Source organism: Oryctolagus cuniculus, chromosome 17, assembly GCF_964237555.1.
Source record: "Oryctolagus cuniculus chromosome 17, mOryCun1.1, whole genome shotgun sequence".
Classification (NCBI taxonomy): domain Eukaryota; kingdom Metazoa; phylum Chordata; class Mammalia; order Lagomorpha; family Leporidae; genus Oryctolagus; species Oryctolagus cuniculus.
In genome coordinates, this window is record NC_091448.1 from 45,664,622 (window position 1) to 45,689,774 (window position 25,153).

The 25,153-nt window shown below is 42.6% G+C and overlaps 1 protein-coding gene across 4 annotated transcripts in view; it reads right to left on the bottom strand.

Annotated features, from left to right (window-relative positions):
* BLMH (bleomycin hydrolase) overlaps positions 1 to 25,153 on the bottom strand; it is a 61,531-nt gene that overhangs the window by 24,607 nt on the left and 11,771 nt on the right. For all 4 annotated transcript variants that reach the window (XM_070061164.1, XM_070061163.1, XM_002718903.5 and 1 more), the window contains 8 exons: positions 23,077 to 23,186; positions 22,227 to 22,368; positions 21,555 to 21,643; positions 18,864 to 18,956; positions 4,574 to 4,729; positions 3,069 to 3,227; positions 2,876 to 2,943; positions 14 to 131 (listed from right to left, as the gene is read on the bottom strand). In XM_070061164.1, coding sequence (XP_069917265.1) covers positions 14 to 131; positions 2,876 to 2,943; positions 3,069 to 3,227; positions 4,574 to 4,729; positions 18,864 to 18,956; positions 21,555 to 21,643; positions 22,227 to 22,368; positions 23,077 to 23,186 — 935 coding nt within the window. The remainder of the gene's footprint in view (positions 1 to 13; positions 132 to 2,875; positions 2,944 to 3,068; positions 3,228 to 4,573; positions 4,730 to 18,863; positions 18,957 to 21,554; positions 21,644 to 22,226; positions 22,369 to 23,076; positions 23,187 to 25,153) is intronic.

The following is a 25,153-nucleotide window of genomic DNA, read 5'->3' on the forward strand; positions in this document are numbered from 1 at the left end:
CCGGGGGTCATACCTTCTCCGAGACAGCAGTGAAGGTCATGGCGTGGGTCATAAGCGACTCACCAAAAGTCAGTCTCTCAGCTTTATTCATGTTCTTCAAGGAGACACCAAACACTAACTCATGGTCATACCTGTAAAAAGAATGACAGCACAAAAGAAAGGAATACAATCAAGGGAGAAAACTGAATTCTGGTTATAAAAGGAACACAGAAGAAAATGGAGTGGCTCAACAACTCCAGATAAATATGGGCTGTAGCTGTGGCTCCTAAAGGAGAATACGGTTCGTGGAGAGTTCAGTCTCTCAATGGGGCTCTGTTCTCTATGTGTCACAAGAGTATGCAGGGAAATATGAAATGACTAAACATAAATTTACAGTATTAGAAGTTGATGAGTTTGTCCTGTCATTTTGCTAACTTTAAAAAAGAAGAAAAAGGCCGGCGCCGCGGCACACCAGGCTAATCCTCCGCCCGCAGCGCCGGCACACCAGGTTCTAGTCCCGGTCGGGGCGCCGGATTCTGTCCCAGTCGCTCCTCTTCCTGTCCAGCTCTCTGCTGTGGTCCGGGAGTACAGTGGAGGATGGCCCAGGTGCTTGGGCCCTGCACCCGCATGGGAGACCAGGAGGAAGCACCTGGCTCCTGGCTTCGGATCAGTGGGATGCGCCGGCTGTAGCACACTGGCCGCAGCGGCCATTGGAGGGTGAACCAGCGGTAAAAGGAAGACCTTTCTCTATCTCTCTCTCACTGTCCACTCTGTCAAAAAAAAAAAAAAAAAAAAAAGTCTCTTTTGAACTGGTGGAACCATCCAGTTTCTAAATTAATTTAAACCATTGTTGACTGTAGAATTTAAATAAATAATGCCAAAAATGTTGGAGACTATTCTCAAAAAAATTTGTTTTTAAGATTTATTTATTTATTTGAAAGTCAGAGTTACACAGAGAGAGAGAGAGGTCTTCCATCCGTTGGTTTACTCCCCAAATGGCCGCCACGGCCAAAGCTGCGCCGATTCGAAGCCAGGAGCAGCTTCTTCTGGGTCTCCCACACGGTGCAGGGGCCCAAGGACTTGGGCCAACATCTATTGCTTTCCCAGGCCACAGCAGAGAGCTGGATCGGAAGTAGAGCAGCCAGGTCTTGAACCAGCGACCATATGGGATGCAGGTGCTTCAGGCCAGGGCATTAACCCGCTGAGCCACAGCTGCGGCCCTTCTCAAAAATTTTTTAAATCCATTAATTCTTTTAGTAAATTTCTTTTCTCCTGTTAACTATGAAAATATTTACCCAGCTTACTCCAGGTAACAACTTCTTACAAACTACTACAATATGGTATATTTTAAAAGTTGGGGGGAGGGGCCAGCACTGTGGCATAGGTGGGTCAAGCCACAGCCTGCAGTGTTGGCATCCCATATGGGTGCCGGTTCAAGTCCTGGCTGCTTCACTTTGGATCCAGCTCTCTGAAATGGCCTGGGAAAGCAGCAGAAGATGGCCCAAGTCCTTGGGCCCCTGCACCCGTGTGGGAGACCCGGAAGAAGCTCCTGGCTTCTGGCTTCGGTTCGGCCCAGCTCCAGCCATTGCAACCAACTGGGGAGTGAACCAGCGGATGGAAGACTTCTCTTTCTCTGCCTCCGCCTCTCTGTAACTCTTTCAAATAAATAAATAATTCTTAAAACAAAAAAAAATTGGGGGGAGGGGGACAACTGTGGTGCCATGAGTTAAGCCATAGCTGCGACATGGCCATCCCATATGCGAGCACCAGTTAAGAGTCTTGGCTGCTCTGCTTCTCATCCAGCTCCCTGTTAATGCACCTGGGAAAGCAGTGGATGATGGTCTAAGTACTTGAGCACCTGCCACCCATGTGGGAGATTTGGATGAAGTTCCAGGTTCCTGTCTTTGGCCTGGTCTAGCCAGCCATTGTGGCTACTTGGGAAGTGGATCACTGGATGGAAGATCTTTCTTTTTAGAAGACTGACTCATTTATTTCAAAGTCAGAGCTACAGAGAGAGAGGGCAAGACAGAGAGAGAGAGATCTTCCATTCTCTAGTTCACTCTTTTTTTGAAAAAAAAAAAAAAAAAAAAAAAAATTTTTTTTTAAGATTTTATTTATCTGAGAAATAGAGTTACAGAGAGTCAGAGGGAAAGTCTTCCATCCGCTGGTTCACTCCCCAAATGGCCACAACTGCCAGAGCTGAGTCAGTCCAAAGCCAGGAGCCAAGAGCTTCTTCTGGGTCTCCTAAGTGGGTGCAGGGGCCCAAACACTTGGGCCATCTCTACTGCTTTCCTAGGCCATAGCAGAAAGCTAGATCAGAAGTGGAGCAGTTGGGACATGAACTGGCACCTATAGGAGATGCTGGCACTGCAGGCAGCAGCTTTACTTGCTATGCCACAATACTGGCTCCAGTATTTCAAATAAATAAACCAATCTTTAAAAAAAATACGGACTCAAATAATTTATTGTGCAAATGAGCCTTCACTGTCATAAAAAAAACCAGGAAGAATACAGGAAGTATGTACGCAAATTAGTCCTGCTTGTCATAAAGTCACCAAAGTTAGACTAGCAGTTTAAGAAAGGTCAAATAGCAAACAAGAGTTCTGGAAAACCTTCCATGGCATTCTCAAATGCACTAAGTAAATTTACACAGTAATCAATTATGTTTTAAAGCACCTTTCTCACACAGGATGGCTTTTTAGGAATATTCAACAATTTCTATTCAGATACAAAGTATGACCTTGATTTCCTGGGTTAGAGCAAACTCTACTGTATGCAAAGAAAAAGATCCACCCTTAATCTTTGGATGACTCCCAGAAGGATCATTTCATACCAAGAGTGAGCTCCAACAGCAACAACCCACATATAATGTCTATTTCAAATTTCTCACACTCACACATTCATGTCACTGAGGCCCAGCTTGCCATTGAAGTGTTTTCCAACATCACAGCCAAACCACACAGCCTAGAAATAAAGGAAAGAGGAAAAAAGAAAGTCAACATAAACCCTATTTTCCTATTACACCAAAGAAGTAAAAACAAAAAAAAGGCATTTTAACCCCAATGTGGAAGATACAAAAACCAACCAACCTCTCCATCTTTGATGGAAGCAGCAACCATCTTTTTCAAGAAGTCAATGGGTTGGTTGTTATATAGAGTTTTTCTCCCTCCTACCATATTGCTTAGGTAGTCTACCGTGTATAGTCTGTTATACTTGTGCTGGGGCCGAGGGTCATTCACAAAACAAATCTGTTGAGATCAAGAACATGCTGGTTACAACACAAAACCACGAATGTCAAACAAGGTACACACCTCTCCTCTAGGTTCATGCTTGTGTCCAGCTCCTCACCTCTGCCTAAGAGAAGGAGCACTACAGCCACACTGTTAAATAAAAAAGAAACAAGATGTGGCAAAATATCCCCGAGACAGGTCCTTGCATACCCTAATTAGCAAGAGGGATATCTTTGGCTGCTGTACCTACCTGTTTTTCCCACAGGTAAGACCTGCCCCAAAACTAATTCTGAAAACTGCATTCACTGAGAAAGACAAGACGGAGTGCGCATCACTATAAGAACCCTGTTCTCAGGTTACAACATAGTCTCAGCATCTGAAAATGGAAGAGTCACTAAGCCAATCAAAGGAAGAAGCTCTCTTATCTGGCTCAGCAGACGGGAGACTCAAAGGGAATAGGAAAAGCCAGAGGGGACACAAGCAAGTCTGCAGAGGAGTGCTGGAGGCCGGCATTATGACACAGTGGGTAAACCACTGCCTGCAATGCTGGCATCCCATATGCACACTGGTTGGAATCCCAGCTGCTCTACTTCTGATCCAGCTCCCTGCTAGTGGCCCCTGCACCCACATGGGAGACCTGAATGATGCTCCTGGCTCAGCCCTGGCTGCTGCAATCATATGGGGAGTAAACCAGATCTCTCTCTCTCTCTCTCTCTCTCTGTAGCTCTGACTTTCAAAAATAAATACATCTTTAAAGAAAAAAAAAAAGATTGCTGGCCTACAGTCAGAAGTCTCCAAAGGGGAACACTAGGAGAAGGTTGATCCTGGCATGATCAACTGTTCATTAGATACAGAAAATAGTTGAGAGGAGGGGAAAATAAAAGTTTGTTTAGTGTCTAGTTTGATGATCATGCGTGTTAACTCAGGAATCTGATACCCTTCCATACAATCTAGAGGCATTTGAAAGTAAACAGTGGCTGGGCCGGCGCCGCGGCTCAATAGGCTAATCCTCCACCTCTTCACCTAGTGGCGCTGGCACACCGGGTTCTAGTCCCAGTCGGGGCGCCGGATTCTGTCCCGGTTGCCCCTCTTCCAGGCCAGCTCTCTGCTGTGGCCAGGGAGTGCAGTGGAGGATGGCCCAAGTGCTTGGGCCCTGCACCCCATGGGAGACCAGGATAAGTACCTGGCTCCTGCCTTCGGATTGGCGTGGTGCGCCGGCACTGGTGGCCCTTGGAGGGTGAACCAACGGCAAAAGGGAAGACCTTTCTCTCTGTCTCTCTCTCACTGTCCACTCTGCCTGTCAAAAAAAAAAAAAAAAAGAAAGAAAAGAAAGTAAACAGTGGTTGACAACACCAGTCTCCAACCTTATCTTCCATGTTGAAGAGTGGTTTCACGTGTTGCCTGTAAAACTCCAAGGGTGTTATGGGGCCAATCTTCTGATAGTTTTTATCTTTGTCTCGATACTCCCAGGTGAATGTCTCTGGTGGATTGCCCAAACAGATGCACACCACTCGGAATATCTGCAGAGAGAAAGACAGATGAGCAATGGTTAAGGGACGTGTTCTGTTGTACTTCTTCATTTTTCTCAAGCTTGGGAAACCTAAGAAATGAGCGGCTGAACTCAATCCAGAAATTTTACAAGAAATCTAATATGGCTCCAAAAATCAGAAAGTTGTGCGGGGTCTGATACCAATCAGCTGTGAGTTCTCAAATAAACACTCTGAACAATGCAAATCTATTAATATTTAGTCCTTAGCACCTGTCCTGCAAATTACACTTCCTCAGGCAAGAAACTGCCCACCACTGACACCCAACAAGATCTGGGTTGTGCCTGGCTGGTTATTTTTCAAGTGACAAAGGATGACATATTTTATAAATGGATTTCCTTCCCTTTATGCATTGTGGTTTTCCTTCTATTGTGACAAGAGTCTTTATGTAAAATGTTTTTATGTAGATTATTACTAGAGAAAAAGTACTATTAGAAAAGGAGTAATTTTTGGTAATAAGGTACTAATTCTTAGGTTGTCAGACAAAAACAACCTGTTTTTCTAATGAAATCACAATACTTTCAGGTTACCATCATTATATTCCAAGAATATCTTTTATAGTATTTTCATCTTATACAAAGAAAAATAGAAGTATAAAGATATATACTTTATATGAGATCAGAAAAAATAAAGTATTTCTCTTCTATATTAAATTTCCTTATGTCTTTGAAAAAATGTAATATTCTAATCTTTTTCTCCCCTCCACAGTCACTACCCTGACTTAATCTCATCACTTAGTACCTGCATTATTTGTACCACACGTTTGGATACTCTATTACATTCAAGACAAATGAATCTTAAATGTATTAAGGCAGTTATTTTGTGCTAGATACTGCAAGTCTGCTAGGTTTACCTCTCAAAACATGCCCTCGAGGTACAGTCCCCATCCTTCACCCTTTTCTTTTTCAGAAGAGGTCAAGACCCAAAGAAATTAAATAATCTACTTAAGATCACATGCCAGTAACTGGCAGAATGCGATCTGAATTGAGGTCACATACTGGGGAAAAAAAAAAAAAAAAGTGTGCCCTTGGCTACAGGTTTTAAAAAGGAAACATTTACTGAATGCCTACTGTGCTGTACTAAATGCTGTATCATGTTGCTAGTCCTGTTAAAAATTGTGGTACATATTACACCCATTTAACATACAAGAAAACCAACAATCAGGGAAACAAATAACCTGTCTGAAGTCACAAAGCCAGTAAATGAAAAATAAAGATTTTAATTCAGGCTTGACTTCCACGCTGTTTCCAAAATATCATGTATTTTCTGGATTTTGGGGTTTCATATAATTTGTCCCCTACAAGAGATTCTAAACTTTTTAAGGATAAGGACCTTATGGATTATTTTGTTTCCTCTATAGGATCTGCACAGTTCTGGGCACAGGCCCTAGATATACCAACTGATTTGAACATTTTCTATTCTCCACATTACCACAGGATCATTCTAGTAGCACCACTTTCTTCAAGTGATTCCCCCGTTGAAGATCATTAATTCTCCCCCATTATCTCCTACAATAAACCCAACCCCATGACCTAATTTCTGTTTTCTTACTTAGGCATAACATTTGTTATGCACTAATGCACTAATCCTAAATGTACAGCTCAATGCAACTTTTAAAAATATAAGTACAGGGGGCTGGCGCAGTGGCGCAATAAGTTAATCCTCTGTCTACAGCGCCGGCATCCCATATGGGCACTGGTTCTAGTCCCGGCTGCTCCTCTTCCAGTCCACTCTGCTGTGGCCTTGGAAAGCAGTGGAGGATGGCCCAAGTGCTTGGGCCCCTGCACCCACATGGGAGACCGGGAAGAAGCTCTTGGCTCCTGGCTTCGGATTAGTGCAGCTCCGGCCATTGCAGCCACTTGGGGAGTAAACCAACGGAAGGAAGACCTTTCTGTCTCTCTCTCTCTTACTGTCTGTAACTCTACCTCTCAAATAAATAAATAAAATCTTTAAAAAATATATAAGTATAGATCCACATAATTAATACCATTTAGATCACCATACAGAATACTTCCTGGACTCCAGAGGTTCCTCGGCCCCGCAGGAGAATAACCTACACTCTCCCCAAGGTAACCACCATTTTGACTTCTAAAACCATTGATCAGTTCTGCCTATTCTTTAACTTCATATAAATGGATTCATCGAGCATACTCTTTTGTGCCTGGCTGCCTTTGGCCGACACAAAAATCCATAAGATTCATTTTTATTGCTGTGGGTATGAACAATTTTTTTTTCTTTATTGCTGTGATTCAACTATTTAACAGAAGTAGGTTAAGTTACAAAACAGGTTATGCTTGCCTTTAATTTCTTGCTTTGTTGTTTTCTAGGAGAGAATCTCTCTTCACTTGGATTTACTATTTATTTTATAAGCCTGAAGAGCTGGTCCTCTAACCACCTTTCTACTGATGATGTATCACTGGCAGGTTTGTGTCTAGCACAGAAAAAAGCAAGACAACACAGAAGTGATCTTAATTGAGTTACTCTGGCCAGATTAATGAGCTTTGATTATGGGCATAGATGAATGAGTCTGAGACTCACATGAACCAGAGGCATTTTTTGTTTGCTTAGCACCAAGGCTACAACTGGTAACTCCAGGAATCTGATATTATCAGAAGGATACTGGCACTGGCAATCATGGGCAAGACAATCACAGTGAAGGTGTGGGAGTACAGCCACAAGATACTGAGATTAGGAAGGTTTTATAGATTTGAATAATGTGTATTTTCAACTACTAACTGTTATCACATGTGTCTGTACATACACCAGTGGATCCGTGCTGGTCAATTCTCAGTTACCCAGAGGTGGTGAATCCAGCACAGGAAGGCCCGGAACAAAAAAGGAGGCAGCTGGGTCCAATGAACATTAAGATAACAAGAGCAATTTTGGATTACTTTTAAGCATATTCTAGAGATAAACATGAATGTTTTATGCTACACGTTGCATAGTACCTAACTGTACATTTGACTCTCTCTATCTGAAGTAAAAAGTGTTAAACTATTCCCTCCTTCTCCCAAAAAATACACTGGAGGAAATCTGCATTTCTGTTATCTAAATGAATTCTGTGATGAATCTTTTTTGCAAAATAATACTTAAGCCCTCTTGCTCATGTTTTATAAATTTGAATTTTATCAAATACACATTTAACACATAAATGAAGGTAAAGGTGACATCTCTTTCATCTTAGATTTTAATAAAACTATCATTAGAGGCATGTTTTAAGCTATTTGTTTACCATGATTATAAATTATCCAAAGTCATTCACATTTAAGTCAGTCTGCAACACTTTGGAAGGAGTATTTGGCTCTAAGCCAAATAATTAAAGTTAGTTAAATGAGCTCTAATTGAAAAAAAATTCTCCAAAGCATAATCTCTAAGGGTCCCTGATATTATGTTTTTTTGATGAGAGACTGCCGTTCTGAAATAGCAGTCCCTGTTCCCAGAGGTACAAAAACAGCAGCAAGCTTTGGATAGCCCAGCCTGCTCTCTGGTGGGCAAGGCGGGAGTGTCACCTGATTCTTACAGGATGCACTCAGCATTCAGGACAGAAAAAGATGCTGAACATTGTACACATGTCATTATGCAGAACTGAATAAGGTAACAGTACAATCAGAATCCTCAGAATAGAATCACCTAGTAGAACACAGTTTTTTCAGGAAAATGTATTTCTGACTTGAAATTGTTCACTCTCATTCTAATTCTTCTGATCTTTCTCTCCTTTATTTTTTTCCCTAGCATTTACCTTGTGGCATGTAATACTTCTTACATATTTTAATGTCTCTCCCTATTAGTGAACTATATTAAAGTAGGGATCCTTATCTATTTTATTCATTGCTGAATTGTTAAAGGCTAGAACAGTGCCAGGTTTATATATATTAAAAAAATATTTATTCAACACACAAGGTGAAATTGTGATTTCAGACCAAACTTAAGTGTCAGAACCAATCTGATTTAAAAATTACTAAAATTGGGGCCAGCACTCTGGCGCAGCCGGTTAAAAGGTATTAAAATAAAGTTAAGAGGGTAGACTCACAGATATGGGCTTTCCAAAACACTAGAAACCTAAAGGCAGAGACACACACAAGACAGTGACACCTGGGACCTGGTTCTGCTACTATAGCCATTTGATTTTTTAAAAACAGTAGAAGCTGCAGCCGGAGCTGTGATGCAAGTCTGGGCACCATATGGGTGCCAGTTTTGAGTTCCAGCTCTCCACTTTCCATCCAGCTCCTGGCTATGCGCTTGGGAAAGCAGCGGAAGATGGCACCCTGCACTCATGTCAGAGACCCAGCCTGGCCTAGCCCTGGCTGTTGCAGCCATATGGGGAGTGAACCAGTGGGTAGAAGCTCTCTCTCTCTCTGACTCTTCTACTCTAACTCTGCCTTTTAAACAAATAAATAAATCTTAAAAAAAAAAAAATAGCAGAAGCCAATGTTTGTAATTATTCCCTTAAATATAGATCATTAGAGAAAGCTGTCCTAAAATTGCGATACAAGCCTCAAGTTTCAAAGGGCAGTAGCACTGCCCAAAACTGAGCTCAACAATTTGGCACACTGAGACCCTCCCCTTGTTCCCTTTGTGGGAGGGCTGCCAAGGGAAGCTGCATCTGCACCAGCCTTGTGGGGTAATGTGGCTTCTGTGATTTTTTTTTTTTTTTTTTTTTTTTTGCCAGGCAGAGTTAGACAGTGAGAGAGAGACAGAGAGAGAGTTATAGACAGTGAGAGAGAGAGAGAAAGGTCTTCCTTCCATTGGTTCACTCCCCTAATGGCTGCTACGGCCGGCGCTGCGCCGATCCAAAACCAGGAGCCAGGTGCTTCCTCCTGGTCTCCCATGCGGGTGCAGGGGCCCAAGCACCTGGGCCATCCTCCACTGCTCTCCCAGGCCACAGCAGAGAGCTGGACTTGAAGAGGAGCAATCGGGACTAGAACCTGGGGTGCCGGCGCCACAGGTGGAGGATTAGCCAAGTGAGCCACGGCGCCGGCCTCTGTGATTTTATGGACCTAATTAAATTTGGATTTTTTTTAAAAGATTTATTTATTTGAAAGGCAGAGCTACAGACAGGCAGAGGCAGAGAGTGAGTGAGAGGTCTTCCATTTGCTGGTTCACTCCCCAGATGGCTGCAATGACTAGAGCTGGGCCGATCTGAAGCCAGGAGCCAAGAGCTTCTTCTGGGTCTCCCACAATGGGTGCAGGGGCCCAAGGACTTGGGCCATCTTCTGCTGCTGTCCCAGGCTATAGCAGAGAGCTGGATGGGAACTGGAACAGCTGGGACTCCAACCAGCCCATATGTGATGCCAGCATTGCAGGCAGTTGCCTTACTTGCTAAGCCACAGTGCTGACCCCATAAATCAGGAATTTAAACCAACCTTTCAATATAGATTTGTGCAAACCCTTTCTACTCATCTATAATGCATCAGAAGAGGTGCAAGTAGGGGCCGGCGTTATTGTCCCAGCTACTCCACTTCCAATTCAGCTCCCTGCTAATGCACCTGGGAAAGCAGTGGAAGTTGGCCCAACTGCTTGGGCCCTTGCACCCATGTGGGAGACCCAAAAGCTTCTGACTTCGGCCTGGCCCAGTCCCAGCCACTGCGGCCATTTGGGGAGTGAATCAGCAATGAGGGTGAATCAGAGAGGAAGACCTCTCTTTCACTCTCTGTAACTCTTTCAAATAAAGATCTTAAAAAAAGAAAAGAAAAGCTACAAGTGGTGTCAGAAAGTTTCTTTTTCTGTTTCCAGTTTAAATATATGTGTAAGAAGGAAAAGTGTGATTTACAAAGAGGGTTGGTTCTCTCAGGCCTACTTTTACAAAGGAGCCCCACTGTAACTGGTCTCTAAAGATACTGTCCTCTAGCAAAGAGATTTGTTTAAGTGATTTTCACAAGTCTAAAGCAGTAAATAATGGAATCAGAACAGGGAAAGGAAAAGGACACTTAACACGGGGAGAGAACGTGTGGCTCCCGACTTAACGACAAAGGACGTGGAGCTGAGTCAATTCCCATACGCTCAGCTCAGTGCGGAGACAGTAAGAGAGGGGAGGAAGGCTGCAGCAGTGAAAGCCTGCCACAAGCACTCACAAGGTGAGACTTGGAAGCGTAAGGCCGGCCCTGCAAACAGGCTGCTGCACGTGGCTGCATCTGTGCGCAGCCTCACGCCTGCCCCGCCCTGCTGCCTCTCGCTGGCAGCATCAGGACCTGCTCTTCCCTCACTGTACATTCAGAGAACACGAACGGATAACAACAGAAATGGCACTGGAACAGTGGGAATCCGCAATTTTACACAGGAAGCTTGGGGAGATGTTGTTTATTGTACCCTGCCTTAAGTTGGGACAAAATTGAAAAAACAAGATGAGACTGGCGCTTTGCAAAGTGTGAAAGCTGCTAGAGAACTTTCTTCTCTCTCAAGAGAAGCAACTGAAATTAATGAAGCCCTTGTAGAGAATCCAGGACTTCACATCTTGCTGTGAAGACAGCTGGCTCATCAGGATGACCCTGAGGAGCCTTACAGAACTAGATGAGCTAATGAGTGAAGCCACCTGTGAACAATACACAAGCTCTACCGAGCAGTGGAAGTGGAACCTCTACATGAACTGGTATAGAATAACTTAATCCAGCATAGGTGTCTTAAGTGAGTGACAGATGACTTAAAGAGGAACTGTTAGCAATGTGGGTGGGAAAAGACCCTACTTTGAACCCGGTTACCCTAAGAAAATCCCTTGTGATTTTTACACTAGGCTCTAGGTGCTAGTATTCAGGACACATGAAATTATCTGTGGTAAAAACTAGTTATATAAATAATGTAATTCAAGGATAACATTGTTATCTTAAGCCTTATGCAATCTTGTAACTTGCTTACATCCGTCCCTGGATTGGCATCAAAATATGTAATGATCTTTTCATTGGAAATAACTGGGAATACAGAATAGTTTTTGTTAGTTGTATAGTGACAGATAAAGAACAACAGTATCTTATTCTCACAAAAATGCAAAGCTGCAATGCCCTTAAGAAATAATTTACCCCCACTTTTCAGTTTTACTGAAGAAGAAAACTAGGCCCAAAGGTAAAATGATCAAGAAGAGCAGCCCTGGGGGGCGGAGCCATGGTGCAGATTAATCCTCCACCTGCAGCACCAGCATCCCATATGGGTGCTGGTTCGAGTTCCAGCAGCTCCTCTTCTAATCCAGCTCTCTGCTGTGGCCTGAGAAAGCAGTAGAGGATGGCCCAAGTCCTTGGGCCCCTGCACCCACATGGGAGACCTGGAAGAAGCTCCTGGCTCCTGGCTTCAGGTTGGCACAATTCCAGTTGTTATGGCCATTTGGGGAGTGAACCGATGGAAGGAAGACCTTTCTCTCTGCCTCTCCCTCTCAATATCTGTAACTCTACCTCTCAAATAAGTAAATAAAATCTTTAAAAAAAAAAAAAAGTGGCCATGAGACGCTGTGGGTAAAGCCACCACCTGCAGTGCCGTCTTCCCATATGGGCACCGGTTCGAGTCCCGGCTGCTTCACTTCCGATCCAGCTCTCTGCTATGGCCTGGGAAAGCAGCTGAGGATGGCCCAAGTCCTTGGGCCCCTGCACCCAAGGGGAAGACCCAGAAGGAACTCCTGGCTTCAGATCAGCACAGCTCCGGTCATTGCAGTCAATTGGGGAGTGAACCAGTGGACGGGAGAACTCTGTCTCTCCTCTCTCTGTGTAACTCTTCAAATAAATAAATAAATAAATATTAAAAAAAAAAAAAAAAGGTGGCTATGAGATCACTAACGTGATCAAGGAAAAGAGGTGAACCTCAAAGAAAGCTCAGGGCTAACCGAGGAGGAGCAGGAGACCTGGGTGACTGCTCATCAGAAGGGGAGAGAAGACAGCTCTCTACTGCTCTCTACTGGAGACCAAAAGGACAAGAATCTGTCTTAAAGTCATCTGAGCCTGCAAAAGCAGGGAGAGAAGTAAACAACTTCAAGGAGTATTAAATATATTTTCTGGAAGAGAAGGACATAAAAGGTACACTTACAAGGTATGTGCCCTTCTGTGATGTTAAAAGGAATGAGCTCGTATAGATGATGACTAATAGTCAATAATGATTTTTTTTTTTTTTTTTTGGACAGGCAGAGTTATACAGTGAGAGAGAGAGAGAGAAAGGGCCAGGAGCCAGGTGCTTCCTCCCGGTCTCCCATGGGGTGCAGGGCCCAAGCACTTGGGCCATCCTCCACTGCACTCCCGGGCCACAGCAGAGAGCCAGACTGGAAGAGGAGCAACCGGGACAGAGAATCCGGCGCCCCGACCGGGACTAGAACGCATCCTCTTGCATTTCTGTTGGCACCATCGTTCTCCAGGCCATGTGCGTACCACCTAAACCACCACAGCTTCACAACTGGTCCTCCCACCTTCGCTCCTCTAGTTTCACCTGTTTAATTAATCCTGGCTGCTGGCAGGTGGGGGGGGGGGGGGACTAGCAGATGGCAGCTTTGTCTCTGCCTCTCAAAACACTGGGACTAAAAAAATCATTTTTAAGAAAATAAAATAAGCTCCCACAGGGCAGCTTTGCTTCATGTTACCCCTCTGCTCAAAAACCTTAACTTCTTATTGTACATTGAATTAGGACAAACTATGGTGCTGGTAAAACTCTTCTTATTTATGAGTAATTCTAACTTTCTATGTTACTCTTCTAGTTTTAAACCTTCCTCCTCAGGATCACTAATTTTTTTTTTTTTTTTTTTTTTGACAGGCAGAGTGGACAGTGAGAGAGAGAGAGAGACAGAGAGAAAGGTCTTCCTTTGCCGTTGGTTCACCCTCCAATGGCCACCGCGGCCAGCACGCTGCGGCCAGCGCACTCCGCTGATCCGATGGCAGGAGCCAGGAGCCAGGTGCTTTTCCTGGTCTCCCATGGGGTGCAGGGCCCAAGCACCTGGGCCATCCTCCACTGCACTCCCTGGCCACAGCAGAGAGCTGGCCTGGAAGAGGGGCAACCGGGACAGAATCCGGCGCCCCGACCGGGACTAGAACCCGGTGTGCCGGCGCCGCAAGGCGGAGGATTAGCCTAGTGAGCCGCGGCGCCAGCAGGATCACTAATTTAAATGCAGATTATAGTGACTTCAGCCAGAGACCCAGATTCAGGACATCTGGAGTGAGACCAGGAATCTGCGATCTTAACAAGCATCTGGCGACTCTAATGTACGGACTTCAGACCTCTTTCTGAGAAATCAGCCTCCCGAGATTCGCTCCAGGTAAACTACTCACTGAACACCAAATCTGCCTGGAGCACATCTAGAACGCTTCCCACTGCAACCTCCCTTCATCTCAAGTTCATCTCAAATGCAAATCACTCCAGGAAGCCTTGATTCCAGGAAGCAACCCCACCTTTGAAGTTAGATATTTTGCTTGTACATCTCTGAAGACACTTTACTTCTGCCTGTATTACCTATTTTATTGCCCTACTGGACAAAAGCCACTTGCCATGTGTTACCTTGCAACTCCTCTTGTATAACAGACATGAGAACTATCTGAGTTAATGTTGTAGAGGTCCAGAATGCGTCGTCACACAGCATGCCCCTTGGGTGCCACCACCAGCAACAGAACCCTGGGCTGCCTGGATCTTGCAGAGAATTTCTACAGCTTTATGTTGCCTTGACACCCACTCTGAACATAAGCTGGACCTTCTCAGAGCAGATGCGGTGTCAAGGATGACCCCCTTCTCTCATGGAAGACAACAGAGAAGATCACACTAGAAAATGTTGTTTCTGGGGCCGGCGCTATGACACAGCAGCCTGAAGCACCGGCATCCCACATGGGTGCCGGTTCTAGTCCTGGCTGCTCCTCTTCTGATCCAGCTCTCTGCTATGGCCTGGGAAGGCAGTGGAAGATGTACCAAGTCCTTGGGCCCCTGCACCCACCCGGGAGACGCAAAAGAAGCTCCTGGCTCTGGATTGGCGCAGCTCCAGCCATTGTGGCCAACTGGGGAGTGAACCATTGGATGGAAGACCTTTATCTCTCTCTGCCTCTCCTCTCTGTGTAACTCTTTCAAATAAATAAATTAATTAAAAAAAAAAAAAAAGAAAATGTTATTTCTTAGCAACGGTGTGTCTTTACCACAATTTTAGCCGTATCTCAAACAGATGTTTGTACAGTACAGATGCAGTAACTCAGACAAATGTCAATATAAAATAACTCAGGAAAACAATAAGAGACCAATAATATGGGACAAGTCCTACAAATACTGAACATTATAAAACGCCTCAATAATTAAAATAGTTATTGGCACAAGAATAAACAGGCTAATAGAAAAGAACTGGAAATTCAAAGGCTCTGCTACACATGGCCTATCAGACTGAGGGGCAGGGAGAGGAGGGACTATTCAGGAAAGGTATGCGTCAACTAGGAGGCCAACTGGGAAAAATGTCAGATCCATACCATATACTCTAGGCCAGGATAAATCAGATCAAATCTAAAAACCAAAACCCTAAATTCCAATAGAAGACAACTTTAATAATTAGAGTAGGAAAAGTCTAATTAAAAACTCTAAAAGACTTCAAATACAACTAGAAGCAAAAACTTCTCATAGGTTAAAAAAATGTGTCATAAACAACTAACAAACTGGGGAACAACTTGTAACTGATATTAATATAGTTCACAGAAATGATGCTCAGCCTTACAACTAGAAAAATACAAACTGAAACTACTGTGAGATAGCCGTGTTTACTTACCATAATGGCAAAAATCTAATTGCTTGATAAATACTTTATCTTGATAAAGCTAAAGGGAAAAAGGCTCTATCAGACACTGCTGATCAGGGTATAAATAACAATCCCTAGAATAATCTAGCATTATATATCAAAATTACAGATGCATAATCTTTCTGACTCAAAATTCTATTTTTAGAAATTTAACAGGTATATACTTATAATGTGCATATGTACATGACATAAATTATGCATTACAGTATTTTTTAATAGAAAAAGTAAAAAAAAATAAGTCTTTTGACTAGTTAAATTTCAGAACCTCTAGACAATGCAAAAGTCTGGAAATAGTTTTTAATTCTAGGAACTCATGATGTAGCAACATGGAAAAATTTTCAAAACATATTAATAAAAACTTTTAAAATATAGTATAGAATAACCTGACTAATATACTAACATCTGTACAAACACAGATGGGAAGAGAGTATATAGCTGCATTGGATTTAAAAAAAAAAAGATCTGTGGAGGGATAACCAGCAGCTACTACTACTAACAGAAACTAATCCTTTGGTAGTGTGGTAGGAACCAGAAGGAAGAAGCACAGGGTGGAAAAGCTACATTTTACTGTATACTTTGTTATATTTTTGATGTTAAATTTTTTTAATCAAAGGAGTCTTTAAAATAAAAAATAAAAATACAGATATCGAGTTTCCATTTCCAGGGAAATTGATTATGTAGGGGTGCGGCAAGGCCTATATATTTTTTTTCAGCTGAGGACCACTGTAATAGAATTTCCTAAGCCAATCGTAACAGCTTCCTGTCCTTTTCACAGCACTGAAAAATGCTGGTTTTCCTCTTTGTTTTGTTTTAGTAGAGAATACATTATTTCTAAGAGGATCTGCAGGCTAAAAGAAGAGGGGACACATTGAGAAAGCACTGCAACAGAGGTGACTACACATTTCCAAAACAGATCTGCCTCAACTTTCAACCCAACACACAACCTACAATTCTCTTCTTTCAAAAAGAATGTCTTGGAGGCCAGTGCTATGGCATTATGGGCTAAGTCTCCACCTGCAGCACTGGCATCCCTTATGGGCACCGGTTGGAGTCCCAGATGCCTCTTCCGATCCAGCTCTCTGCTATGGCCTAGGAAAGCAGTGGAAGATGGTCCAAGTCCTTGGGCCCCTGTACTAGCGTGGGAGACCCAGAAGAAGCTCCTGGCTCTTGGCTTCAGATCAGCCCAGCTCTGGCAGTTGCAGCCATTTGGGGAGTGAACCATCGGATGGAAGACTTTTCTCTCTTTCTCTCCCTCTTTCTGTCTGTAACTAACTCTACTTCTCAAATAAATAAATAAGTCTTTAAAAAAAAAAAAAAGCCTTTAGCATAAACACATTTCATTCAAAGCCACCTGAGCTTCATGGCTGTTCATTTCAGTCATCATTTTATCTTGCCTACAAGGCAAGGCAAAGCATAGGTACTAATTTGTGGTTTTCAAACCACAGCTAGACTCTTCATTACCAAAGAGTCAGGTCCAATAAAGAGTAGTCATTTGGGAGATTGTAAAACTTTAAAAACCTACCACACAGAATTCTGCAGTGAGCAGCTTAGGCACAGTCATTAAGTAAATAATCCTGTAAAACATCCATACTAACAACTTGGTAGTATCTTACTATTTCTCCAAGGTAGGGGTATGAGAGGAAAAAAAAAAAAAAAAAACACCATAAACTAGATCTGCCTTAATTCTTACCAGCCACTCAACACCCTCTACCAACCTCATGGTCAGGACTTGGATTTTAGACACAACATTAATCCCAGGATCATTAAAGCAAACATCAGAGGCCAATATGATGCCTGTAATCTGTTAGAAGTATTATCTGGAAACTTATGCACCACTGCAGGACCTTCACCTCTACACCACACCATCTTTATCTAAACATAAATAAAGGCAAATTATGTAGGAAAAAGGTCTCTGCGAGCAGGAAGGGAGAGGAACTAACATTCACTGGATTCCCACTAATGCCAGGCACTATGCCTTGCATTTTTGTATTTACTACCTTATTTGATGTCCAAAAATCCCAATGAGGAAGGTATTTTAAATCCCAAACTAAACTTCAGGTTAAGTAACCTACCCAAGACCACAGGCTATTTACTGACACAGGCAGAATTTAAACCCAGGTAGCTCTGACTCCGAAGTCTGTTTTTCCTGCTACACTAAGTCTCTTCAACACAAGGTAAATATGAGATAATCCAAATAAAATCATTTACTCAACAAGTATTTAAGAAACAGTTATTGTGCCAAGTACTGAGCCAGACACGTCACACGTGAACAAACTGAGACTTGAGAACTCCAGGGACTCGTATCAGGTCACACGGCCCCTAAGTAAGAAGACTGAAGCTCAGTCTGACTCCACAGACCGTTCTCTCGACTCCCCCACCATGCTGCCTCTGCAGTTTAAAGGAAAACATGAAACATTAGTGTTCTCCATTATAGTAAAAACACAAAATGTAGGCCAGTTTCACTCCACAATCCACCGGAGGCCTAGTAATGGGCCCACTGGCTGAAAAGGGACATTGCTTATTCTCTTCTAAAGCAACTTCACAGCTTTATGCATACTCATTCTGGATATGGATAGTATTCGATTCTAAACTGCTTTTGATAATAAATACTGTTACCACCTTGTGTTTGTTCAGCACTTCTTGAGCATTCCAAAATTTTTCACATACATTATTTTGACTGATGTAACTATCAACAGCTTTCCATCTTTATTCCTACAAGATGAAGCCTAAAGTTCTGGCATCCACCCCTGATCGATCCCTCACATCTCTGCCTTTCTAGCTCCACTGGCTACCAATCACACCCCCAAAAAGTTCGTTTCAGCCACCCTATTCTCTGAAGGTTCTTCCTTCGTTCATGCCACTGCACACGCAATTCCCTTTGCCTGGAATGGTTTTCTGCTATCTCCTGAATAAAGTCCTACTGTTCTTTCAGGAGCTCGTCCAGATTTCTTCCCTGTGCAACTATCAGCTCACTGAATTCGTAATTCTCTGTGATCACCAAATCCTTTCTCACACACGTAGTGTAGGATTTACTGTAATTATTCACATGTTTTCTTTTTCCCCAGACACTGAGCTCCTTGACAGCAGAGACTCTTTCTCCGTGGTCGCCCTAGTGCGACTACTACTCAGTATTTAAGAAAGAAATAAAAGAATAAATTATGTATGGACCACTAAACCAGGAATTAGAAACCAAAACTCAAGCCTAAGTCCCATATTAAAATGCAAAGTACATTTAAGCCTCAGCTTTTTCACTTGCACTGTTAAGTAGTTTTCATTCAATTTAACATTCATTACAATGACTATGCTTCCTAATAAGTTTAATAAATGGAGTATTCTGAGAGTGTTTTAGAAAGGTCTCACACACAAAATCCAGTTAATTGTCATTACCTCCTCCATCATGGTATCCTGCGTGGCTGAGATTTCTGCTTTGGTTGCTCCACTGTGCACCATGTTCCGCAGTCGTATGCAGAATTCTCTCATCTATGGGAGAAATGTATTCAGCACTCCAATAGTTGCACAAACTGTAAACGAACCTAACAGACCAATGCTAGTACCATTCTGCAGATAACTCCACCAAGACCCAGAGCAAAGTTTATAAAAGCAAATGTGGGGGCTGGCACTGTGGCACAGGTTAGTCCTCTGCCTGCAGCATCAGCATCCTGTATGGATGCCAGTTGGAGTCCCAGTTGCTCCTCTTCCAATCCAGCTCTCTGTTGTGGCCTAGGAAAGCAGGAGAAGATAGCCCAAGTGCATAGGCCCCTATACCCACATGGGAGACCTGGAAGAAGCTCCTGGCTTTGGATCGGCTTAGATCCAGCCATTGCAGCCAACTGGGGAGTGAACCAGTGGATGGTAGACCTTTCTCTGTCTTTCCCTCTCACTGTCTATAACTCGGCACCCCGGGTTCTAGTCCTGGTTGGGGCGCCAGATTCTGTCCTGGTTGCTCCTCTTCCAGTCCAGCTCTCCGCTGTGGCCCGGGACTGCAGTGGAAGATGGCCCAGGTCCTTGGGCTCTGCACCAGCATGGGAGACAAGGAGGAAGAACCTGGCTCCTGGCTTTGGATTGGCGCAGCGTGCCGGCTGTGGCAGCCATTTTGGGGGTGAACCAATGGAAAAGGAAGACCTTTCTCTCTGTCTCCCTCTCTCTCTAACTCTGCCTGTCAAAAAAAAAAAAAAAAAAAAAAAAAAAAAAAAAAAAAAAAAAAAAAAAAAAAAAAAGCAAATATATTTCCCCCAGCAGTCCACTTAAATACACAGCACAAAATACTGTCCATGAAGAGAAGAGACATGGCTTGTTCCTAAAGAACACTAGATGGAATGGTTATTGCTCTCCAACTGATAGTTTCTTTTGTGACATTATGCATCTGGGTGTGGGGAAAACGCCTGACTCCGTAATGCCTGTCACCTTTAGAAAACATAGAAGACAAGGGGACTATGACACGGAGTCACTCCAGATTTTTTACTTAGAGTCTATTAGCTGTCCCCAGCACTTTCTCTGCCAACTCACTATAACCATGCCTATGTCAGTCTCCAACAGTTTCTACTTTTGTTGCTTTCAATTTTAATATACAGGCAAATCTGAACTTTAATATGGTGCTAAAGAAGATTTGCTCCCATTAAAAATGGAATCTAATGCTATACTATCTGTGATCTTTTAGTCTGTGTTAAGAATCCCCAGGGTTGAAAATAACCTACTTCTAGTATTGTGGAAACACATCTATATCTACTTCAAAACGTAATTTTTCTCCCTGGGATGAAAGATTTCATTTCAGCCTCATAGCAGATTCTCCCAGTTTCCAGTTCCCCCCAGAATGCTATCTGGATAGCAGAGCAGCACCCTTACAGGATTTATAATCCTCTCTGGGAAAATGGATTATGTAGAAAAGAGAAAATGATTCATTAAGGCAACTAAAGCAATAAAAAGAGCTCAGTGACTAAATCAAGTCTCCAGTGGGTGGGTAAGGCCCATTGATGTGGTCCAGGGAAGTCTCAGAACTCAGCGTACTCTTCAAGGATGTCTTGGAAGTAGTTTTGTCTGTTTTGTTTTCCTTAGACATAAAGTTGTCCCAGCCCATCACTCTACAAGAACCAAGCAAGAGGCACAGCACCTGGTGTACTTTCATACTTTCAGCCCATATTAATTGAGCATGGGACATTTTTCCCCAAGTACCCATAAGAAAACATTCATATCAACAGAAATAAAAGTGGAAGATTTTAGGGATGCGTGTTGGGGGTATAATGGGTTAAGCTATCTCCTGGGATACCCACATCCCACATAAGACTGTTGGTTTAGGGGGGCCAGTGCCGTGGCTCACTTGGTTAATCCTCCCCCTGCAGCACCCACATCCCATAAGGTTCTAGCCAGGTTCTAGTCCTGGTTGCTCCTCTTCCAGTCCAGCTCTCTGCTGTGGCCCAGGAAGGCAGTGCAGGATGGCCCAAGTGCTTGGGCCCTGCACCTGCATGGGAGACCAGGAGAAAGCACCTGGCTCCGAGCTTCGGATTGGCATAGCTCTGGCCGTGGCGGCCTTTTTCGGGGGTGAACCCACGGAAGGAAGACCTTCCTCTCTGTCTCTCTCTCTCACACTGTCTATAACTCTGTCAAATAAATTAAAAAAAAAAGAAAAAAAGAGTTCCGGTTTAAATACTGGCTACTCAACTTCCCACCCAGTCTCCTGCTCAAACAAATGATGTCTTAAGTGCTTACGCCCCTGCCACCCACATGGGAGACCTGGACGGAGTTCCAGGCTCCTGGCTTTGGCATGGCCCAGCCCTGACTGTTGTGGGGGCACTTGGGGGGCTGAACCAGCAGATGAAAGATCTCTCATTTTCTCTCTCTGTTGCTCTGCCTTTCAAGTATATGAAAATACTTTTTTTTTAAGTGAAAGCATTTAAAAAGAAAAAAAAAAACCTAACCCTAACCTCAATTCTTTTTCATTAATATGTAGCTACACTGCTTTTGATAGACACTGGCAACAACAGCTATTCCATACATAATCTGTGTACATTCCCTTTAAGAACCCAGTTAGAAATTTTCAGGCAAGTACTGTAAAGTCAGCTGCGCCCTACTCTGTATATATACCTTGTGATTCAGAATGTCATTCATCCTTCTGCTTGCCTCTGTTGTATGTGATTCAGGGAAGCATTTCTTTGGCACAACACCATATTTTTCTAGAAGAAAACAAATTTTAGCATTCAATAAGGTGAAAGTATATGTCAGTATTAGGAACTCTGTTAAAAATATCTATTGCTTTTAAATTAAAACAGGTTATACTTTGCTGACTTTAATTCAGAAAATCTTTTGCTTCTTACTATTAAATAGATTTTAAATGTGCATATTTATATACCTATCCTAGAATTAATTCTATTCTTTTTATACTTCATGTTGTGAAGTGCTCAGCATGATAAAGTTTTCTCAAAAGATACTGCTTTGGATAAGGACATTTTTAAACAGTTGCTGTTTTAATGTTTCCTCATTGCTTCAATAATACAAGAATAAGCTTTTTCACGAAAAATTAGTTCTAGTTCGTATTTTCTTCTCCAACTCACCCATCAAAGTACCTATCTCCCAATCTCTCATTTGAGAAAGGCACTTTATTTGTAAGAATGGGAAATAAAGGTTCTTATACCCAACTATATCAATTTCTTGGAAACCAATTAACTCTGTACTTAAACACCAAAGAAATGGCCTATTCTTAACTACCAAGCCACGCTCAACTGTGCTGTACCAGTTCTGTTAGTGAGAGGCTCTTACCAATAATGTTGACAAGCATGTCCCACTGCCCACCGTCGTTTGTAGGGTTCATAAGCAAATACTGCACCAGCCTCCCATCCTCAGGTTCCTTTTTCTGTGCTGTGTCCACAAAAGCGTTCAAGAAGAAATAACAGCGTTCAACCTAGAACAAAGGAAGTTAAATGAGATGAACGGAAAACAGAGTCAATAACTTTATTGGCATTATCAATGAAATGAGAGCCTTGGAACTACCATGGACTCAACGTAACAGGCTTTTTAAAACTAAAATTGGTGATTAAGTATCAGCAAATAGTTTGTAGGACCAGCTGAAGTCTGTTACACCTGTGTACACATTCCTACATAGTGTGTATGTTTACACATCCCAATAATGAAGTGAAATGTATTTCAAGTTTTCAACCAACAAATATCAAAGGGACACTTATATCTTAGAGAATTTAAAATGGAGTAAAGTTATTACTGTTCTTGAACAAGTAAGAAAGTTACTTGTTCAAGAACAAGTAAATTACAGAAATTACAAAATTACAGAAAGGAAATTAGATTCTAGAATAACCAAAAAACCTAAATGAAGACGATTAAAAGGGAAATTATAGAAAACAAAATTTAAAATATACATAAGCAAGTAGCAAGGCGAGTCAGTAGACATCTTATTTCTTTGCAAAGAGCAACCACCTGCTAACTAAAAGCAGTTCTACCCTTGCAAAGAGTCAACTTCTGATGTTTTAAAATTCAGTATAAGTGGTGTCCCACTTACAATGCAAGGGTAGACTAGAGATGAAAAAGCAAGAAAAACAGAGGCCATCCCTACCAAGAATGCTACTGAAAATAAAGTTATGCAAGCTCAGTACCATACCTTGTCCCAGAAAAACACATAAGATTGACTAAACTCAAATTCTTCAATATTCAATTTTTTCATGAATGGAAGTCTCATAACATTCAGACAAGAAAAGATCCAGCATCGCCCTGAAACAAGAAAGCAAAACAAGAAAGCATAATGAGTGTTCACACTCACGTGAGATTACACAATCCAACTGTATTTCCCAACACTGATCCCAAGAGGAGATTTGGAAAATTGGACAATTATGACTAAATCAGAAAGAGTAGAAACATTAAAAAGAAAAGACAGGTAGCAATCACTGTTTGCAATGTATGTGTAAAGGCTCAATACCTTTAATGTATATAAAAACTCTTTATATATCATGTAAAGAATCTATTACAAATCATACTAGAAAAGGAAGCACCACTAGAAAAACATGAGCAGAAATCACAAACAGATCATCCAGTGACTAAAATAGATACAGATGACAAACTTTTTTAGTTTAAAGATTTTTTTTTTTTATTTATTTGAAAGACAGAGTTACAGAGAGGGGTAGAGACAGAGACAGAGACAGAGACAGAGAGAGAATCTTCCATCTGCTGGTTCACTCTCCAAATGGCTACAATGGCCGGAGCTGTGCTGATCTGAAGTCAGGAGCCAGGAACCTCTTCCAGGTCTCCCACACAAGTGCAGAGGTCCAAGCATTTGGGCCATCTCCTACTGCTTTTCCAGGCCATAGCTGAGAGCTGGATCAGAAGTGGACCAGCTGGGACTTGAACCGGAGTGCATATGGGATGCCAGTGCTTCAGGCCGTGGCTTTAACCTGCTATACAAAATCGCTGGCCTCCAAAGAAACATTTTTTAAAAAAGCTCATCATGAGGTACCTGTTAAGTGGGGAATTTTTTTTTTTTTTTACTGATAATGCCCAAAATTGGCAAGGACTAAGGGAAATAAGTATTATCACTCTGGATAAGGATCTAAATAGGTGCAAAATACCTGACGCAATTTGGCAGCTGCTAGCTAAAGCTTTAACAAGTCCATACCGACGTCAGGTGTCTGACCTAGCGGTTAAGTTGCTGGTTAGGATGCCCACATTCCACTTTGGAGTGCCTGAGTTCCACCCCTGCTTCAGCTCCTATTCCAGCTTCCTGCTAATGTAGATCTCCGCGGAGGCAGTGATGACGGCCTAAGTAACTGGGTTTGTGCCACCGACATGGGGGACCGGATCTGAATTTCAAGTCCCTGGCTTCTTGAAAGCATTTGGGAAGTCAACCAGTGGATAAGATTTTCTCTCTTCCTCTCAAATAGAAATGGTAAACATTATATTAAAAATATCTATCTTTTAATATGGATTAATGTAAGATGACCTTAACATAAGTCAATCTCCTATTTTCCCAATGAGTTAAAAAAAAAGGGAGGTATTTAGTCTACTGGATTATATACACATTTAAAGATATAGTTGGGAGCCAGCACTGTGGTGCAGCGGGGTTAGAGCCCCAGCCTGCAATGGCTTGCATCCCATATAGGTGCTGGTTCGAGTCTTGACTGCTTCACTTCCAATCCAGCTCTCTGCTGTGGCTTGGGAAAGCAGTAGAAGATGGCCCAAGTCCTTGGGCCCCTGTACCCCGTGTGGGAGACCTGGTTGAAGCTCCTGGCTCCTGGCTTCAAATTGGCTCAACTCCAGCCGTTGCAGCCATTTGTGGAGTGAACCAGCAATGGAAGACCTCTGTCTCCCTCTCTCTGTAACTCTGTCAAATAAATAAAATAAATCTTTAAAAAAAATAGATGAAACTAAATTATCCACCCATTACAATCATGTTAACATAATAAACAGATTGAGATCCCCATTGTCACACGGATGCATACTCTGCACATGCATCAGTGCCTCTCCCACCATTAGCTCCACTCTTTTAGTCAGAACACATCATCCTTCCTCCATCTAGTGTTTCAGTCACAGAAAAGTTTTCAGTCCATGCGTGATGTTGTCCCTGAAAAGCTGATGCCAACAATCAACTGTACAATTATACTCTTCATTTGTCCTACATGTGTATAATCACAAACTCCATATGTCACTACTTCCCGTACAGACTTAAGTGATCTTTTAATGACCTA